At 52.0% G+C, this 17,907-nt stretch overlaps 7 protein-coding genes across 7 annotated transcripts; 3 read left to right on the top strand and 4 right to left on the bottom strand.

Moving 5' to 3' along the window:
- Positions 1-128: 128 nt before the first annotated feature.
- On the bottom strand, positions 129-2,833 carry AA0111_g3681 (hypothetical protein; the record flags this gene model as incomplete). Its single annotated transcript, XM_028649594.1, has 5 exons — positions 129-1,329; positions 1,383-2,271; positions 2,332-2,520; positions 2,584-2,702; positions 2,760-2,833. 5 exons carry the CDS (start codon positions 2,831-2,833, stop codon positions 129-131), a joined length of 2,472 nt encoding a protein of 823 aa, XP_028509005.1.
- A 1,107-nt stretch (positions 2,834-3,940) lies between these two features.
- On the bottom strand, positions 3,941-5,935 carry AA0111_g3680 (Translation factor; the record flags this gene model as incomplete). The annotated part of the gene is made up of 1 exon (XM_028649593.1): positions 3,941-5,935. One exon carries the CDS (start codon positions 5,933-5,935, stop codon positions 3,941-3,943), a length of 1,995 nt encoding a protein of 664 aa, XP_028509006.1.
- A 362-nt stretch (positions 5,936-6,297) lies between these two features.
- AA0111_g3679 (hypothetical protein) lies at positions 6,298-7,377 on the top strand (the record flags this gene model as incomplete). Its single annotated transcript, XM_028649591.1, has 8 exons — positions 6,298-6,438; positions 6,486-6,511; positions 6,568-6,606; positions 6,656-6,684; positions 6,733-6,878; positions 6,926-6,999; positions 7,048-7,314; positions 7,365-7,377. The coding sequence occupies 8 exons, from the start codon at positions 6,298-6,300 to the stop codon at positions 7,375-7,377; spliced, it is 735 nt and encodes a 244-aa protein (XP_028508822.1).
- Positions 7,378-8,719: 1,342 nt separating this feature from the next.
- AA0111_g3678 (hypothetical protein) lies at positions 8,720-11,786 on the top strand (the record flags this gene model as incomplete). Its single annotated transcript, XM_028649590.1, has 7 exons — positions 8,720-9,160; positions 9,214-9,759; positions 9,807-10,080; positions 10,128-10,911; positions 10,966-11,058; positions 11,129-11,175; positions 11,332-11,786. The coding sequence occupies 7 exons, from the start codon at positions 8,720-8,722 to the stop codon at positions 11,784-11,786; spliced, it is 2,640 nt and encodes an 879-aa protein (XP_028508821.1).
- Positions 11,787-12,012: 226 nt separating this feature from the next.
- Positions 12,013-13,443, bottom strand: AA0111_g3677 (hypothetical protein; the record flags this gene model as incomplete). Its single annotated transcript, XM_028649589.1, has 1 exon — positions 12,013-13,443. One exon carries the CDS (start codon positions 13,441-13,443, stop codon positions 12,013-12,015), a length of 1,431 nt encoding a protein of 476 aa, XP_028508787.1.
- A 773-nt stretch (positions 13,444-14,216) lies between these two features.
- On the top strand, positions 14,217-15,455 carry AA0111_g3676 (hypothetical protein; the record flags this gene model as incomplete). Its single annotated transcript, XM_028649588.1, has 1 exon — positions 14,217-15,455. The coding sequence occupies one exon, from the start codon at positions 14,217-14,219 to the stop codon at positions 15,453-15,455; it is 1,239 nt and encodes a 412-aa protein (XP_028508786.1).
- Positions 15,456-15,503: 48 nt separating this feature from the next.
- AA0111_g3675 (hypothetical protein) lies at positions 15,504-17,404 on the bottom strand (the record flags this gene model as incomplete). Its single annotated transcript, XM_028649587.1, has 3 exons — positions 15,504-15,936; positions 16,001-16,590; positions 16,640-17,404. The coding sequence occupies 3 exons, from the start codon at positions 17,402-17,404 to the stop codon at positions 15,504-15,506; spliced, it is 1,788 nt and encodes a 595-aa protein (XP_028508785.1).
- Between the last annotated feature and the right edge of the window lie 503 nt (positions 17,405-17,907).

The following is a 17,907-nucleotide window of genomic DNA, read 5'->3' as shown; positions in this document are numbered from 1 at the left end:
TAGAAGATACAAAGGAAACATCATGATTACTCAAACAGGAGACCAAGCCGAGACCCAATATCGTGGCCCTGCCACCGATTTTGAAAAGAACGCCATCCAGTTGCTCAACTTTCAGTTGTTACGCCACGTTATCTCGCAAATCCCGCACCCCTAGCTGAGTACTTTCTCCCACTCCCCACGCTACCGGGCCTGCTAGCAGGTCCCGCACTGATCTGTCTTACCCTCCCCTCAACAACCTCGTAAACTCCATCAGGGAGGTATGTCTCCCGTTCACTCTGCGTCCTCACAATGCCGCTTCTACCTCTTCCCCGCTCCTCGCCACCTAGCATGCCAGGGTAGTCGATACTCTCACGGTCCGTGATGGCATCATGGCGGTAGTCGTTGGCCTGATGTTGGAAAGACGAGCTACTAGCTGCTCTACGGGGTAGAGTTTGCTGCTGTTGTTCGGCGAGTAAATCGCGGTTTACGAGCCGATTCAAGGCATTGTTTGACAGGCTTCTTTGAGAGATGCGGGATGAAGGTCGACCGCGGGTTTCCATCGCGTGACCTGTTCTGCTTGAGGATCTGCTGCGCTGTGCCACTGGTATTGGGGTAAGGTCGTCAGTCCACCACTCTGGTCGTACAGAGTTGAGTGAGTCGGAAGACGTGCTGCGAGTGTGGCGGTGGTGTGGCATGGTTGGTTGATGCGTTTCCACTGGAAGACTGTTGTCATAGAGACCAAAGACAGGTGGTGGCTGAGACTGGCTTATGTGACTGGCCAGGCTGCTAGCGCTACTGTTGCGCTTTTGCAGTTTCCTGCGAGGTCGCTTTTGGCTGGTGATTGTTGTAGTCATTGTCGTTGCTGGACTGAGCGGTGGTGAACGGTGGAGTCGAGGATCCACAGGTGACTCTTCTGACCTCTTCCGTCCGCGCGCGATTGTAGGCGCGGCTGTCTCATCAGAATCCGGACTCTCACCATTACTCCAAGGTCTCTTTTCAGTGGTACCACTGTTGGTATTGCTTCCACTGCCACTTTCACGACTCAATATGCTCTCTACGAGTCTCTTGTGCCATGAGCTGTTTGCGTAGTTGAAATTGAGTCGTTTTTCAGGGTCTTTCTTTCCGAACCAAAGCGGCTCGCTTTGGGAGAAGCCAACGGCGGTGAGCCAAGGGTTGCCGGGCGCATCATGTGCGAGCTGAAAGATGACATCGACTTCTTCAAGCGACCGGAAGGCAGTTTCAGGATAGAAGAAATAGACCAGAGGAAGAATGGCAAAGTTAGTGACTGCGAAAATGATCCAAGTGCGATAGGAGATGCGTTGGAATGCGATCGGCGTGATGAAAACAATGCTATTCAATGTTAGTAATTTTATCAGGAAAACCAGATCAGTAGAGTAACTTACACAAAGTTAAGCAACCAGTTGGCACTTGTCGAAAGTCCGTTGGCAGGCCCACGGATTCGAAGGGGTACAATTTCGACCTGGTACAGCCAGGCCATACCCTGCCATCCGATGGCGAAGAAAACCGAGAAAATGAACAGGAAAACGGTACTGGCGATCCTGCCAGCTTGCATGCTATGCTCAGACCACAAGTACTGCAGAATAGTGATAAGGATCATGCATACTGACATACCCGCAGCGCCGAACATCATGAGTGAGCGACGACCCCAGAAGCGATCGATACCAACGACGACGATGAACGAGGCAAGAAAGTACACAGTCGCTGAGCACGAGGCCAGAAGACGAGCCAGCCATCCCTCATAAGACATGCGTGTGAGGAAGATCCACGAAAGGTATTGTAGAACCAAGTTGATGCCGGTACCTTGCTGGAACACCTGAACAAAGTATGCCAACACCACACGGTGAAAGCCTCTGCGCTCCTTGTTGGAGAACATGCCCGCGCTTGATCCCTGCGCCATAATCAAGATGGCATCCTTGATCTGTAGGAATTCGTCCTTGGTCTCGAAGCTGTCGGGTTCGTCGTCATTCAGGGCCGCAAGGACGGTCAATGCTTCTTGTTCGCGTCCGGTAAGAATCAGCCATCGAGGAGACTCAGGAAGAACAAAGAGCATTGCGATGGCCGGGAGCGCAAACATGATCTGTAAGGCAATGGGGACGCGCCATGATGCCGAGGAGCTGGTGATGTACGCGAAGCCGAAGACGAACCAGTACGAAAGCGCAATGCCAGCGGACACGAACGCTCCTGCGCTGATCATAAGGATTGTTCCTTTGCGATGAGACTTGACGCATTCTGCTTGGTACGCGGGGGCGGTCGAAGTGGTGAAGCCATTGCCTGTCACAACGTCAGTTCTCGTGTCTCGAGTTACATTCTGCTGTATATGGGGGAGCTTACCGAAACCGGCGATCGCGCGACCGACGATGAATTGTGGGAAGCTGTACGAAGACGTTTGGATGATCTCGCCAATCACCCAGAAGGTAAGGCCGAGGATGAGTGTGCGCCGACGCCCAAGCAAGTCACCGACGAAGATTGTCGCGATAGCTGAGACAATACAGCCCAGATGCCATGTTCCAACGGTAAGACCTGCATGTGTCAGGACCCTGCATTTCCCAGTACCATGTGTTGATGAAGATCAGTTTGACGTACCTGCGACCCACGCGTTGTGGAACGAACTCTCGTTCACAATGTCGACCTGAGGAAATCTGTCCAAGAACTGCTGAACGGTCAAGAGACCGCCCATAACACCCTGGGCGTAGCCGAAACATCTTTGACGGATTAGTCTACAGATAATCTGCAAGGCACCCAAAAGGGTGATAACTCACAAAAAGCAAAGTCCGCACGTGATGCTGATGGCGCTCGCTAGACTACGACCTCTGAGACCTAGAAATCTCGCCATTTTGATGAAGCCTCGACAAGTCACGCAAGAAGGAAGAAGGTTGAAGAGACCGTCCTGCGGGCTGTCAAATGCAAGGAACGACCCAAACTCATATCAACGGAGGCGTTGCAGCCCGGAGCGGCACGTCTTTTGGATTAGACATTTGCCCATGTTGCCCGTCCATCCCAGGCCTCCTGGTCTGGCCATCACCCTAACGTCATGCCTGCAGGATCGTCGCAAGCGTGCCGTTAGAAAGTTCATAGCATCCTTGATATCGACATGGTCAACTAGGCTTTGAAGAGATTAGCGAGCGTCGTCAAGATGCATTACACGTGCTAGACACTGGGGTTACCGCCAACGGCCTGTCAGATGAAGTATATTTATGAGCATGCCAGCTGAGATACGGTAATTATCGCAGCGTGAATTTCATTGTACGTGCAATGAGGCGCACAAACTTCTTTCGAAAGTCTCTTCTGCTTCCTATGCGAGTGCGACTTAGCGATGAGCCAAACGTCATGGCTGCACACTTCCCCCAAGCGTACCGTCCGAAGTATCATGCAACCCATGGTCCAGTACCGTGACACCAGGCTCAGGACAGATTAGCGAGGGATTGAAGCTGCACTAAAGTCTGCTAGAAATCGTTGCTGTCAGGTACGCGAGCTGTAAAGCAAGCCGAGTGGTTCGTGAAAACAGCCGATACTTGCGATCTCGATGACCCGCTGATGTCATGGACCTATTAGCGCCGATCAAGCACGAGATCGAGGCCGTTGATACGCCGCACGGGCTCAGCATCCCACCAGTTGTCCGAACTCGAGACGACTCGCTAGTAGCCGAAACGGCTGAGCAGATACATGGTCGCGAACCTTTCGTGATTGGAAGGTTTGGCCGGCGATTCAATACTTGCTTTTTGACGGGAAGGATGCGTTGCAGCAGATATGAAAACTCCGGGGGCGATGCACATGGGGGTACTGCACTACTGTGGCTCCCACATGTTGGTTGGGAATTATCGGACAAGCCGTCCTGGCGAACGAGCGGGCATCTTGGCTAACAGCAAATTCTATCCAGAGCCCACAATTGGGAGATCAGCACCGAGAAGACAAAGGTCGAGCGGAGACGGATATTGGTTTACTATTTGGCTAAGAACTTCTGGAACGCTTCCTGCTCAATAACAACGCTGCCTACAGCCCTCAGCTTCTTCCTACCCTCCTTCTGCTTCTCGAGCAGTTTACGTCGTCTGCTGAGATCACTAGCATGGAGCTTGGCGAGGACATCCTTGCGGTACGGCTTAATGGTAGCCCGCGCCACGATCCTCCTCCCAGCTGCAGCCTGTATGATGACCTCAAACATTTGTCGCTCGACGTGCTCTTTGAACTTCTCAACCCATGTACGACCCACCTTGTCGACCTGTGATGTGTGCAGGACGCGCGACACGGCATCGACTGGGGAGCCGTTGACAAGTAAGTTGAGCTTGATGATGGAAGATTTGTGGAAGCCTGCATCTTCGTAGTCAAGAGATGCGTAGCCTTTGGTGCAACCCTTGAGTTTGCCGAAGAAGTCGTCGACGAGGTGTGACAGAGGGATGTCGTACTTCAGGATGACTTGGGTAGCAGTGAAGAAGGTAAGCTCCTTTTGCTCACCACGATTGGCCTCGCACAGCTTGATGACCTCACCAAGATATTCGTCAGGCATAGTGATGGTGGCAGACACGTAGGGCTCATGGACTTCCTGCACTCTGAAGTGTGCTTGGTCCTGGTCTGGGAAGTCGTTAGGATTGGTGATGATGGACTCGGTGCCGTCCTTCCACACCACCTTGAAGGGTACGGAGGGCGGTGTGATGATGATGTTTGCACCATGCTCCTGACGCAAGCGATCCTCGAACACGGAGCAATGCAGTGTGCCCAAGAAGCCCAAGCGCCAACCTGCTCCCAACGCATCGGATGACTCCTTTTGCAAGGTGACACTGCGGTCGTTAAGGACGATCTGCTGGATGCTGTCTTCAAGATGTTCGTGGTTGTCCTGGTCGGTGGGAAAGGCAGAGACGAAGACCATGCTTTTGGGCTCCTCAAAGCCCGGGTATGGCTCTACTAGCTTCTCAGACCCGATAGTAGTATAAGTATCGCCGACCTTGGCCTCTTGCGAGCGCTTCATACCAGGGTTGAAGTAGATGTAGCCCACCTGACCGGCCTTGAGTACTGTCTGGGGCGTCTGGTCAGGGTACATGATGCCGACCTCGCCCACAATGTACTTGAGCTTGGTGGCGAAGGAACGTATGGTATCTCCAGGTCGCACCTGGCCATCGAATATGCGCACCAACAAGATGACGCCCTTGTATACATCGTACCACGAATCGACGAGGAGCATGCGGAGGGGCTTCTTCAGGTCGCCGACTGGGGCGGGTATCTTCTCAACGACGGTAGGAAGAAGCGCTGCCACATTCAGGCCAGTCTTGGCTGAGACCTGTACGGCGTCTTTCGGCTCGAGCTCGAAGGTATCGCGCATCTGCTCGAGCACCCGCGGCGGGTCGGCGTGGGGGAGGTCGACCTTGTTCAGCACCGGCACCAGCGTGAGGCCCTGAGCGAAGGCGAGGTAGAAGTTGGCGACTGTCTGCGCCTGCACGCCCTGACTGGCATCCACCAGCAGCAGCGCTCCTCCACAGCTGGCATAACTCCGCGACACCTCGGCCCTGAAGTCGACGTGGCCCGGCGTATCCACCAGATGCAACAGATAATCTTCCCCCTCGTGTGTGTATATCATACTGCATGTCTGCGCCTTGACGGTGATGCCACGCTCCCTCTCCACGTCGAGCTTGTCGAGAAACTGCTTCTGGCCGCCGGGCTGGATGGTGCCCGTAATCTCCAGCAGGCGGTCCGACAGCGTCGACTTGCCATGGTCGACGTGGGCGACGATGCAGAAATTGCGGTACCGGTCGATGGGGATCTGGGCGATGCGCTTCTCGAGCTCTCCCTGGGGGCGGAAAGCTTGCGCATACCGTCTGGTGAGGGGCGGCAGGCGCTCAAGCAGGCGTGAGGTAAGCGGGAAGCCATTGCCGCGGACAGAGGCAGAGGCAGAAGGCGTCCGCCAGCCGTGCAGAAGGCTGCTCGCAGTTCGAACGCATGATCGCATGAGTGGGCATGAAGTCGAATCCGTGCCTGGCTGCTGCTGCTGCTCGTCGCTCGGGCGATGGTGTCGACGACTTTTTTGATTTGATCTTATCTTATCGGCGGCCACGGGCGGTTCCTGCATCTGCGCCGCCCAGGGACCCACCGCCAGACCAGACCTCTTCCATCCCAACTACGACCCCACAAGCATACTAGGCCTGACTCTGATCTTCCCACCTACTCGGCCACCAATTGCGCCCCTCACTTGTCGGCCTCACTGCGCTGTCTCGTCGCTTCCTCTTCTGTCAGGCTCCGCAGCTTGCAGTTACCCTATCAACAAGCCCGTAAACAAACCCGAGCCAGCCTTCACCGCCCACCACCGCCACCATGTCTGCACCCAAAATCTCGTCCAAGACCTCGTCCAAGACCTCGTCCAAGACGTCTTCCAAATCCAAATCTTCCAAGAGTGATTCCTCCAAGGTGCACAAGCTTGCCCTAAAGGGTTCTTCCAAAGTCGTCAACGAATTCGTAAGTCAGTCGAGCCAAGCATCGCATCCTACGCTTACCCCAATTAGTTCGAGTATTCCGTCAATACCATACTGTAAGAACAGAGTCCTCTTACGGCGCCTTCCTTCTACATGACTGACCCCTGCCAAGCTTTCAAAGAGGTGTTTACCCTGCTGAGGACTTCACCGCGTAAGCCTGTCCCACACTACAGCGGCAATCTTCCACTAACAACATTCAGAGTAAAGAAGTATGGCTTGACTATGATGGGTACGTGACCTGCCAGCTCGACTGCCAGTCTCTCTCTAACCCTTACAGTGACTGCCGATGACCAAGTCAAGGCGTATATCAAGAAGATCATGGGTCAGTTGAAGGAGTGGATGTATGGGGGCAAGATCTCCAAGCTTGTCGTTGTCATTACGAGCAAGGAGACTGGCGAGCATGTCGAGCGCTGGCAGTTCGACGTAGGTCATGCAAAGTACGCTACATCTCAGTTTCTGATAGCGTCCAGGTTCAAATTTACGGGAAGAACACAAAGGCAAAACCTTCCAAACAAACGGCGGATCAAGAGAATTCTGTCCCAGAGTGAGTGCGCCAGTTGGTTTATCTTGACCATGTGCTAATAGCTCCTAGCGCTGGCGAAGCATCAGAAGAGAAGACCGAAGCCGAGATCCAGGCCGAGATCCAGTCTGTATTTCGGCAGATCACAGCATCAGTGACCTTCCTGCCCATGCTCGACGGAAACTGTACCTTTAACGTTCTAGTTTATGCTGATGCTGACTCCGAGGTGCCCCTCGAATGGGGTGACAGCGACGCCAAAGAAATCAAAAACGGGGAGAAGGTGCAGCTGCGAAGCTTCAGCACTAGTAACCATCGTGTAGATACTCTGGTGAGCTACAGGTGAGTGGAACCATGTTACTCGCTACAGGAGCGATGTGCTAATTCTTCAGGCTTGCCGACTAAACCTAATTGTCTTTGAGCTCTCGGACTTTCTTCATTGTTTCCAACATCTCGGTTCCCGATTTCTTCACCAAGGCGCACGGTGTACACGGATTGCGGCATGTATTTCAGGCATCCAAGAACAAGATTGCAGCATTTCCCAACATGTCCCGAGCGATAATACTCATACACCAATGTCAATTACACAGCTGTCCTCGCGTTCCTCCAGACGCCGGCATGTCCAAACTTGGTCGTGCGCCTAGGCCTCAAAGGTTTTCATGAGTTCCTTGCTGCATCGGCACCTATCCTGGTAGTTGGGCGGTGATTCGTGGTTGCGGTAGCTTCGTTTGCTCGTACATAATTTCCTTCCGCTCTCTTTTGGTTCATAGATGTGTTGGTGGTGTTACCACTCTTTTCTTGCGAATCAGCGATGCGCATTCGTCAGGCGCAGGGTCTCGCTAACAAAGTCACTAGTTCTTGTCAACTTCGAATTGGATATCAAGATGGCTACGCGGTCGGCTCTGCAACTATGACGGAATTTCAAAACTCTTCGTATGCGCCTGGTCCGATGTTGCAAGGATCCGCATGCCCATAGCACATCGTACGTAATCGATCTTTGTGTGGTTAGACATGACGAATGTCTTCTCATGTACGTACGGAAAGTGGGCATAGAGCTTTCTCGGATATGCGATATCTCCTTATCGCCTCGTTACCCATGTTGTCGTGGTCGGTATCGTCCCACCCTACGCACGGCCGTGTGCTATGTCTTCGTCCTCTCATTTGCCAGACCAATTCAACGTTTTTGCACGCCTCGGCCGCATTTGCCACTTATACCCAAAGTTGAGTCTTTTTTGGATAACCTCTCAAGGCTACTGGCTCTCCCAATCCGATGAAGCCTCAACGTTGGTGATGGTGGTGCGCCGTGTCTCCACAAGCAAATCCGTTGGATGGACATTCAGTTGCTGTCGCCACTAGCTCTGGACTATGAGGAAACCATATGGTAGCGTATATGTAACAGAATACAGACACGATTGCCTGTTACAGCGCAGCTAGACTACTGTTATCTTGGGTACTGTGGCACCTTTAAGCTTCAAGTCCACCCAGTTTCGCAAGGCTCCTCCAAAACAACCTGAATCCAAGCAACTGCCAGAAGACCGGTTGACCCGCAATACATTACACCATTCTTGTAGAATTTTCCGCAGAGTCGTGAGTCGCTTATGATACTGTGGGTAATTTTCTGACTGGATGTGCACTGGCTTCAGAACCATTCCGTTTTTTGATCTCGATATGTGCCTCGTTTTACCTCCTGACCTCCAAAATCTCACTTTCTCTTCTGTCGCTACCTATTATCATTCTAGAATTAGCAATGGCCTTGAAAGATTTAATTTCTCGCAATGAGGGTGAAAGCTCTCGATCGCGCGACGATGCGCGAAAAACCGAAAGGCCGCCGCCGGAGAACCCTCTTGCACCCAAAACCAGGACTAGCAACGAATCCACGGAATCTGGATCCAAGCCGGCAAGCTTCACACCTATGCAACTTGACCCATCCAGCGCTCATTCATCTCGCTCGTCTGGTAGCATCAATTGCAGCAATAGCACCGTAAGCTCAGATGCCGTTCGAGATGTCAAGGCCGAGATACTGGCGAACTGGCTCCATACCAAACAAGAGGAGCGAGTATGGACGTTTGGCGACGCTGGCGAAGGCGTGTTTATGAAAAAATCGAAAGGCAGCTACTCCTGTGCGCCTTTTGCGCTGCAAAGCGATGGCACAGGTCTTTATGAGGCAGTCACAGAATTGAATGTCAGGGTAAGCTGAGCATATGCACACCATATCCAGATCATTGTCACTAACGTGTGCAGTGTGCCATGACTGTCAACACCAGGGTAATCAAATACATCCTTGAGCGGACCCAGGCCCAATATGTTCAAATCCAAACCGGTCTCCGATTGCAGGTCGTGCCCGACTTTGAAGCTTTGCCGTACTGTCAAAGAGGTCAGTCGGCTGCATTTGTTGCTTCACGAGGCATATTGATAGTGTGGCAAGACGACCCAAAGTTGACGCTCGAACGTGCAGAATTCATCATCAACTGCTTGATGAGGATGATGTGCGGCGCTGAGTATGGCTATGATGCGCAGGACTTGGAGTCGGAAAAGGCACTAGGCAAGAACCCCATGGTTATAATCGAGGAATATGACGACGGATTCTATTCGGGTGACGGCCAAGAAGTTGAACCAAGAGACATGAAGATGTGGCAAGCAGCCTATTGCGGACTGTCAATCCTTCTACTGACGGCTGCTATCGGCTCTGGATGCAGGCAGATTGCTATTGAAGAGTTCCAAGCTCCCAAACACTGGCTTCGACTCCTCTTCCTGATCTGTATACCTGCCCAGGTTTGGCTCTCACTAGTAAGATATATCCGTACAATCTGTGTTTACGCTTCTGACTTTGCTAGTTCTTCTTCCAAGCTCTCGTCGGCAATCTTGCTCAGATTTGTGGGCCCACTCACCAGATGAAATCGAACAGCCGATATTATTCAGGCAAAGCGCCCAGGAAAATTAACCGTGATACTTTTGGCAAGCCGCTCCCACACGTTACAGTGCAAATGCCTGTATACAAGGAGGGTCTACACACTGTCATTGAGCCCACAGTGAGATCGCTGAAGCAAGCAATTTCCACGTACGAGTTGCAGGGAGGAAGTGCTAACATATTCGTGAACGATGATGGAAGTGAGTTCATGCACCAGTACATATTGAGCTACACTAATCTGTTGTAGTGCAACTTCTCGGAGCCGAAGAGGCGCAAGAACGACAGGAGTTCTACGACGAGCACGGCATTGGCTGGGTCGCCCGCCCAAGGCACGATCCTAAAGGTGAGCACGGAGCTAAACCCTTCGTCCGACCTGGAAAGTTCAAGAAGGCATCCAACATGAACTATGCCCTCCGTATCAGCTGCAGAGTCGAAGACCTCATGGCACAACAGCCACGCGGAGAAGGCTGGAGTCAGCTTGAAGAAAATGCTCTTTACAAGGAGGTTATGAAAGCAGTTATGACTGAACATGAAGGCGAGGCCTGGACCGATGGCAACATTCGTATTGGTGACTACATCCTTTTAGTGGACTCCGACACCCGTGTACCCAGTGACTGCCTGCTCGAAGCCGTCAGCGAGATGGAGCAGGGCCAGGAAGTTGCCATACTGCAATACTCCTCCGGAGTCATGAACGTCACCAACAACTTTTTCGAGAATGGCATCACCTTCTTCACCAACATGATCTACACTATGATCAAATTTGCCGTCGCTGGCGGAGATGTTGCGCCATTTGTTGGACACAACGCTGTTCTGAGATGGGAAGCGGTGCAGAAGATCGCCTACGAAGTCACGGAAGCCAACGGTAACAAGTACGACAAGTTCTGGTCCGAGGAGACGGTGTCTGAAGATTTTGACATGAGTCTGCGGCTTCAGAGTGTGGGTTATGTTATTCGTCTAGCCTCATACAAAGGCGATGGCTTTAAGGAGGGTGTCTCCCTCACTGTGTATGATGAGCTTGCTCGATGGGAGAAGTATGATTTACCCGTTTCTATCTCCTCAAGCAAATACTAACACAGATCTTCCAGATACGCGTACGGCTGCAACGAACTCATTTTCAACCCTTTGGTCTACTGGCTCACCAAAGGTCCTTTTACGAAGCTCTTCCGCACTTTTATCTTGTAAGTACACCTTTCCGGGCTACGACGAGCCTGTCTTCGTATACGTTCCTAGCTAACCTTTCAATACTAGCTCCAACATGCCTCTTGCATCCAAGATTACCATCATGGCTTATATCGGTACTTACTATGCTCTCGGCTGCTCATGGGCACTTACTATGCTTAACTACTTTTTAATCGGTTTCTTTAACGGATGGCTTGATCACTACTACATCAACTCCTTCCGCGGCAAGTTCCCTACAATCCTTCACTGTGCAATTCTCTAACACCTCTCAGTATACTTCGCCATTGTGATCGTCTTCACTGTCCTCGGCAACATCGCCCTCGCCGTCCTTCGTCATCGCATCGAGGAAGAACACATTTTCCGTGGCCTCTGGACAAATATGAAGTGGATCCCTCTCCTCACCATCTTTCTCGGCGGCATCTCCCTGCACGTTTCGCAGGCTCTCCTCGCTCACTTCTTCAGCTGGCCGCTCGAATGGGGTTCCACGTCCAAGGAGAGTGAACGCGTTAGTTTCTTTGTTGCCATCAGCAGAGTACTGAGGAAGTTCAAGTGGAGCTTCATGTTCTGTCTTGGAATGACCGCTACTATGATCACTATGGCGTTCGCGCTGCAAGAGGACTGGAGGATCAAAGAACTTATCGCTGTTTGGCCTATGGGTACTGTGGTTGTTTTCCACTTTTTACTGCCTATTGTGCTTAACCCGCAGTTGATGACATTTACCTGGTAAGCTTTGTCCGAAGAATATATCACTGGGAGGACGAAGAAAATAGCGGAGGAAATAGTAATTCACCCACGGGTGCTAATGCTTGAACTGTGTTTGGCTCTTCTGTACGTACGGGTACGACGTAGCCATCACTACAAGCAATAAAACGTCAAAACCCAGCTTTTGTGCCCTATTTGCATGTTTCACCCTTTCAAGGTGTTCTTCTTCTTGACACATCGAGGCTTTCTATTCACCCACACCAAGTGACAAACTTTTCGACAACGAACTCGTCTAGTCCCCACTGTCCGTTCTGCCGTCCAAAACCACTTCCTTTGACACCACCTTGGCTCCCAGTCGGCGAAGTGTAGACCGAGATGCTGTTGGCATGGACTTGGCCGTACTCTAATTCTCGCGACATCTTCATGAAGCGTCCCATGTCGCGTGTCCAAACAGTAGCATTGAGACCATACGCAGAGCGATTCGCCAGCGCGATGGCTTCTTCATCTGAGGAAACGACGTATAATGATGCGGAGGGACCAAAGGTCTCTTCGTCCAGTATACGGGATGACGACGAGGGATTGACGATGATCGTAGGCTTGAGCACAACCCCGCTGCTCAAAGAAGTAGCGTCAATGCCTCCAACGAGAACCTCGTCACCCTTCTCCTGCGCATCCCGAATAACATCCTCAGCATGCTTTGCAATACTCTCCGATACTGCCGATCCAGCCGGACCCTCGGCTCCCTTCATAGCTTCAGCGAGTAGTCCCTTGAACTTCTCCGCCACAGCCTCCATTACGATAATCCTCTCGGTACTGAAACAAATTTGCCCATGATGCAATACCGCACCCATAGCACATTGCTTCGCCGCTTCTTCCAACTCTGCATCCTCGAGTACAATCGCCGGACACTTCCCACCTAGTTCCATTAATACGGGTTTGAGGTACTTCGCTGCAATCCCCATGATCCTCTTGCCCACCTCCGCACTACCGATGAATTCAATTTTGCGAATGGCTTCATGCGCTATCAACGTCTCGGTGACTTCTGCTGCGTTTTCCCGTCCGCATTGAATCTGGTTCAACACACCAGCGGGACAATCCGCTTCTGAGAAGGCTTTCGTAATGAGTCCGTGGGTTTTTGGACATAGTTCACTTGCTTTGAAGACCACAGTACAACCTACTGCGATCGCACTTGCTATTCCCCGTGTTGCAAGAACGAGCGCTGCATTCCAGGGCGCGATACACAGAACCGGTCCAACTGGTTCCTTGAACACAAAACCCTGGGTGTTGGGCTTCTCGGTTGGAGGAATAACGCCATTCACAGAACTTATTTGCGCAGCGATTTCGTTAAGGTATGAGATTGATAGGTTGACATTTTGACGCGCCCAGGCTTCTGTGCAGGATGTTTCTGCGATTTGCGCGGCGACGAGAGCGTCGGCGTGGGTGCTATAGTGCGTTGCAACACGTTGGAGAAGGGCGCGTCTAGTGGTGTGCGAGGTTGAACGCCATGATTTGAAGGCGGAGAGCGAGGAGATGGCGGCTTGAGTCGCTTCGGTGGAGGATGCAGAGGAGGCGTAGTGAGCGATTTCCTTGGATGTAGCTTGGGTTACTGGGATGGTGGTCTTAGTGTGGATGGGCTGGTTGTCGATCCAGAGGGGAATCGTGGAGTCCGTAGGGGAGGACATGGTAGGCAAACCTTTCTCCTAGCTTCTTCGGAACAGACGAAAAGTATACAATTGCTAGACCAAGTTGGATCCGATTATTAGAAACCCGATACCTTCTGGGATGTGTCTGTATTTCAACGGTCTGGAGTATAGCCGCATGGCGAACATTGCGTCATTGCAAGGCTAGCCGGCGCGAACGTTGATGCCGATCTTTACGGTAGATGAAGCAATTCCGCCAGTAAGGGAAATGGCATCGTGACGGGTATCATATGAATCGCTAGTGGCGTGTAGAATTTGGAAGGATGCGATTCATGCTCCTTGACAAATCTATCGAGACGTAATAATGCATGTACGCAGTATAGAAGCTATTGAGAAGGACGCGTGGTTGTACATAGCCTCGGAGATAAGCTACCGTACAACTCCGGCTCAGCAACAGCTTTGTCCCAACCGTCCCTCGACAGCAATCCTCACCACCAGCGTGGGCACAACAACTGTCGGAGCTTCGGGGGTGCACCAAGTGACAAAAATCGCATATGCGTATTGATTACAGACTAATGTCATCGCTGAATCCTTTAGCAGCACCTCGTCCGCTTCCGCCCTTTTGCACAGCCATGCGCCCTCATCTATCGCATAAGGGCGAAGCTCCAAGGATAGTAGGATGCCTTGTGCTGTTGTGCCCAACATCGCGTATAGCCATCAAGGATCGCTATAATGACGGCTAATCCTCATCCAACTTACACAGCTAGGCCTTTGGTCTGCAAGTCGCTTCAGGACTACCTTTCGACCTCCCCAGAATGAAGCAGAAGACACTCGAATGGGCAGGTCCCTATGGCGCCTGGTGTTCAGTCTGTTCCCCAGAGACCGAAGAGACGCACATGAACCTCCCTTTTGGTCTCGTTACTCTCCCTTCAGAACCTGCGATGAATGCTGCTGGCCGGACTTCAGACCACCCTTTCAAGGACCTTCGTTCCGCCCACCGCACCTACCAACGTTCCAAGAGATACCCTGAGCGCATCTATAGCGGCAACAAGCGTCGTCGCTCCGATAAAGCTCCACGCGCTCGAGTACTAGCATCCAAGGATCCTTACAAGCAGATAGAAACCCGAGAACGGGACGGCGACTGGGACGGCGACTGGGACGGCGACTGGGCACATGAAACAGACATGGAGCGCATAGACGACATAGCTGCGTACTACCTCTTCGGCAAGAACGCTGACATCTTCGAGTACCACAATGAGGGAGACATAATGGCTGGCGAAGACTTCGGGTCCTGGGCACGACGACGTATCGCAGAAATGCGACAAGTCAAGGAACATCGCATACACAGATACGGTGAACCTACAAGCCCTTCACCACTATCAGTCTTACCGCATACGATGCGCAACGAATCGCGTCCCGGTCGTACCAGCGCCACCATCCTCACAGCGCCCTACGCAAACTCCTACGAAACAACCCTACCCACGAGTCTCTCGGATATTCGTGCGCACCTCACACTAGCTTGCGCCCTCACACCTTCCGAAAACCTCAAACAGCGCTGCCGTAGCCGCAATCTGCCAGCCTTGCCTATCATCTATGGTTTCGACTGGTGGGGCGAGTATACTTGGCAATGGCATAGGAACATGTCTGGGTGTTGGTACCTCGGCTACGGGCACGCGTGTCAGGAGAACTGCGAGGAACCATGCACACGGCCGTGCTGGGGTCATATGCTGTACGAGTGCTATTGTGAGGAGTTTGGTGTGGGAATGCATTGGGAGGTGCCAGCGCCGGAGGATGTGCAGAGATGTAGTATCGTGGAGTGGGTTGGTGGAAAATTGAGGGAGGATATGGAGGACGACGACGACGATGACAAGGTTGTCTTGTGGAGGCTACAAGAAACAGTGAGAGAGGATCGACAGGGTTCAGAAGCTGATCTTGGTCAAGAACGGGAGTATGGGAACTACTTCGAAGATGAATATGTCATCCTAGGAAAGAGAGATGAGGATAGTGATGCATGGAGTCTCATTAGCAGTGTTGACGAAAGGTCTTGTTCATAAACAATGATATGATTGAAGATTTCAACGAGCATTACCTATACAAGTCGATCAGACTTCTAGCTTCTTCTCATCAACGAAACCGCCCTTTGCCCTCTCCGCTCTCTCAGCAGCCTTCCTCTTCTTCGCATCCACTCTCTCCCTGTCCTCCCTCATCTGCCTGATCAACGCACTCTTTTCTCTTATCTTGTGTCCGTAGAGGTAAAAGACTACCGGGATAGGTATCAGCGCGAACTCGATGAGCGAGAGCATTGTCGCACTCCAATGCGGACCAAGGCTCTGGTACATTTTTGGGCCTGCAAGGGGAAGGGCTCCACCCATGGCAGAACGCAATACGGCATTTCCAGCGAGAGCAGAAGCGGCGTAGATGCCGTATGAATGCACGAGATAGTTGGATGCGTAGATAAAGACACCGCAGTTGCCGGCACCGAAGGGAATGCCGGCGATGAGGGGAAAGATCCAGTGGACGTTAGGAGTGCATGTCCTACGCCATATGTGTTAGTAATGTAGCTTCTGAGGACGATAACTAATCGTGGAGCTGTACATACCAGGCAAAGATCATCTCGCCAACCGGGACGCAAACTGCAGCGATAACGACCACGCTGACCATGGCCTCTGGGTAGGGCTTGCCAGTCTCTGGATCCTTCTTATGACTGTTGATCATACGGCGAAGGAGAGGCTCTGAAGCTATCGTGATGACACCCCCAATACCAATACCCATATAACCCAGTCCAACAAGTCCAGGCGACCAACCTCGGAGCTCGCCGAAAACAATAGGGTAAGAGACGAAACACAAGTACAAAACTCCATAGACCAATGCTATATATACGTCCCAGAAGATGCAAATCGGCTCGTTGACCGCCATGCTAAGGGGTCGGTAGAGGTTCTCCCGAAGCAGAGGCCAAAAGGCTTTCTTCTCATCGTAGCGCGAGTGGTATCGTGAATCGGAGGTTTCCTTGCGCTTGTTTGCTGACTTGGCGCGAAGGATTGCTGGTTTGTATGTTTCTGGGATCATGAAGACCATGAACCAGGATGTACCAGAGCCGATCATGACAACCCAGTTTGTCCATCGCCAGCCCAGGGCTTGGAAGACGAATCCGCCAATGAGAGGCCCAATAACTGGACCATTCATTGGCCCCTAGATTGTGATTAGACTTACTCAGCAGCAAAGTTAATAAAGTACTCACTAGAGACCAAATGGAGAAAGCAAGGGCGCGATATTCTTCCTTGGATATGTCAGAAACCGTGCCTGGGGCATTGGATATCATGGCTGCGCCTGCAATTGCGCCAAAGAAGCGCATGACGAGAATCTGGGCTAGATTGTTCGACAGAGCGCACGGTATGATAAGGACCGTGAACAAAGCGACTGCGATCAGGTAGACCGGTCTCCTGCCGTACATCTCACTAAGTGGTGCTAGGAGCAGCGACCCAATTGCCAGACCGCAAAGGTAGGTTGTTATCCCCAAGATTACCAGCGTCTTCGACTGTATACCAAACGTCTCCATCATACCCGGTATGCCGCTTGTGTAACTCGTCGAGTACATGACTACAACTAGTGTTGAAAAGCTCATGAAGAAGACGACGAGGGCCTTCCTCAACATGGGCCATTCCTCTGGATCCTCTCCCTCCTCATAGTCGACTTCGAAGCGCGGGTCTTGCGTTGCGTTCGTAGTGACCGTTGTAATCGCATCCTCCTTGTCGCCAGGCCACGAGTGCCCGGTGTTCCTGCTCCAGGTATGATGTATAGACGGACGTTGATCTGCTACCGAATTGATTGAGTCGGAATGCGTCGACGCTGACGATATGGAGGCGCGATCATCTTCAGTTTCGATATCTTCGATGACGCGGGATTCGTTTGAAGTATGCGACTTGGTGGACGGTGATGTGGCGTGTTCGTCTCTCCCTGGTGTTCTTGCGACGGTCGTGTCTTTGGCGAAATCGCTATGAGACATGGCGCTGATGACGACGCCGATAAAGACTCAACACGATACTGATAGCGAAATCGCACCGCAAGCGAGGAGCTCTCGCTGCTGTTTCTGTAAGACAGCAACAGTGTAATGATAATTGAAACGAGGGCAGGGCGTATCAAGCCAGCTGATCGTGAGACATGAAGAAGTGACTCAACCACGAACTGCTATGTCGCGCCATGGAGCTCGAGACGGGCTAGTCGCAAACGCCCTTTCGCACTTTCCCATCTTCATTGTGGCGACAAGTAATCTAGCGGGAATAAACCCACATGGAATAGCGGTGATAGCTGCTTGCCTGAGGGTGTAGCAGTTTAACCGAGGAAGGCAGGTGCTACAGCCGATATGCCGTTTGCGGGTGATGTTTGCCTCGATTGGAGAGCGAGATCGGCGCCAACTATATCGAGAGCTCGTTGTCCTCTGAGGACCTCATTGGATGAGTTCGAGAAAAGACAACGGTCGCCATTGGAGCAGAGAGGTAAATACAATGA

The sequence above is a fragment of the Alternaria arborescens genome (assembly GCF_004154835.1).
Source record: "Alternaria arborescens strain FERA 675 chromosome Unknown contig_6, whole genome shotgun sequence".
Taxonomy (NCBI): Eukaryota; Fungi; Ascomycota; class Dothideomycetes; order Pleosporales; family Pleosporaceae; genus Alternaria; species Alternaria arborescens.
This window is presented reverse-complemented; position numbering and strand designations above follow the sequence as displayed.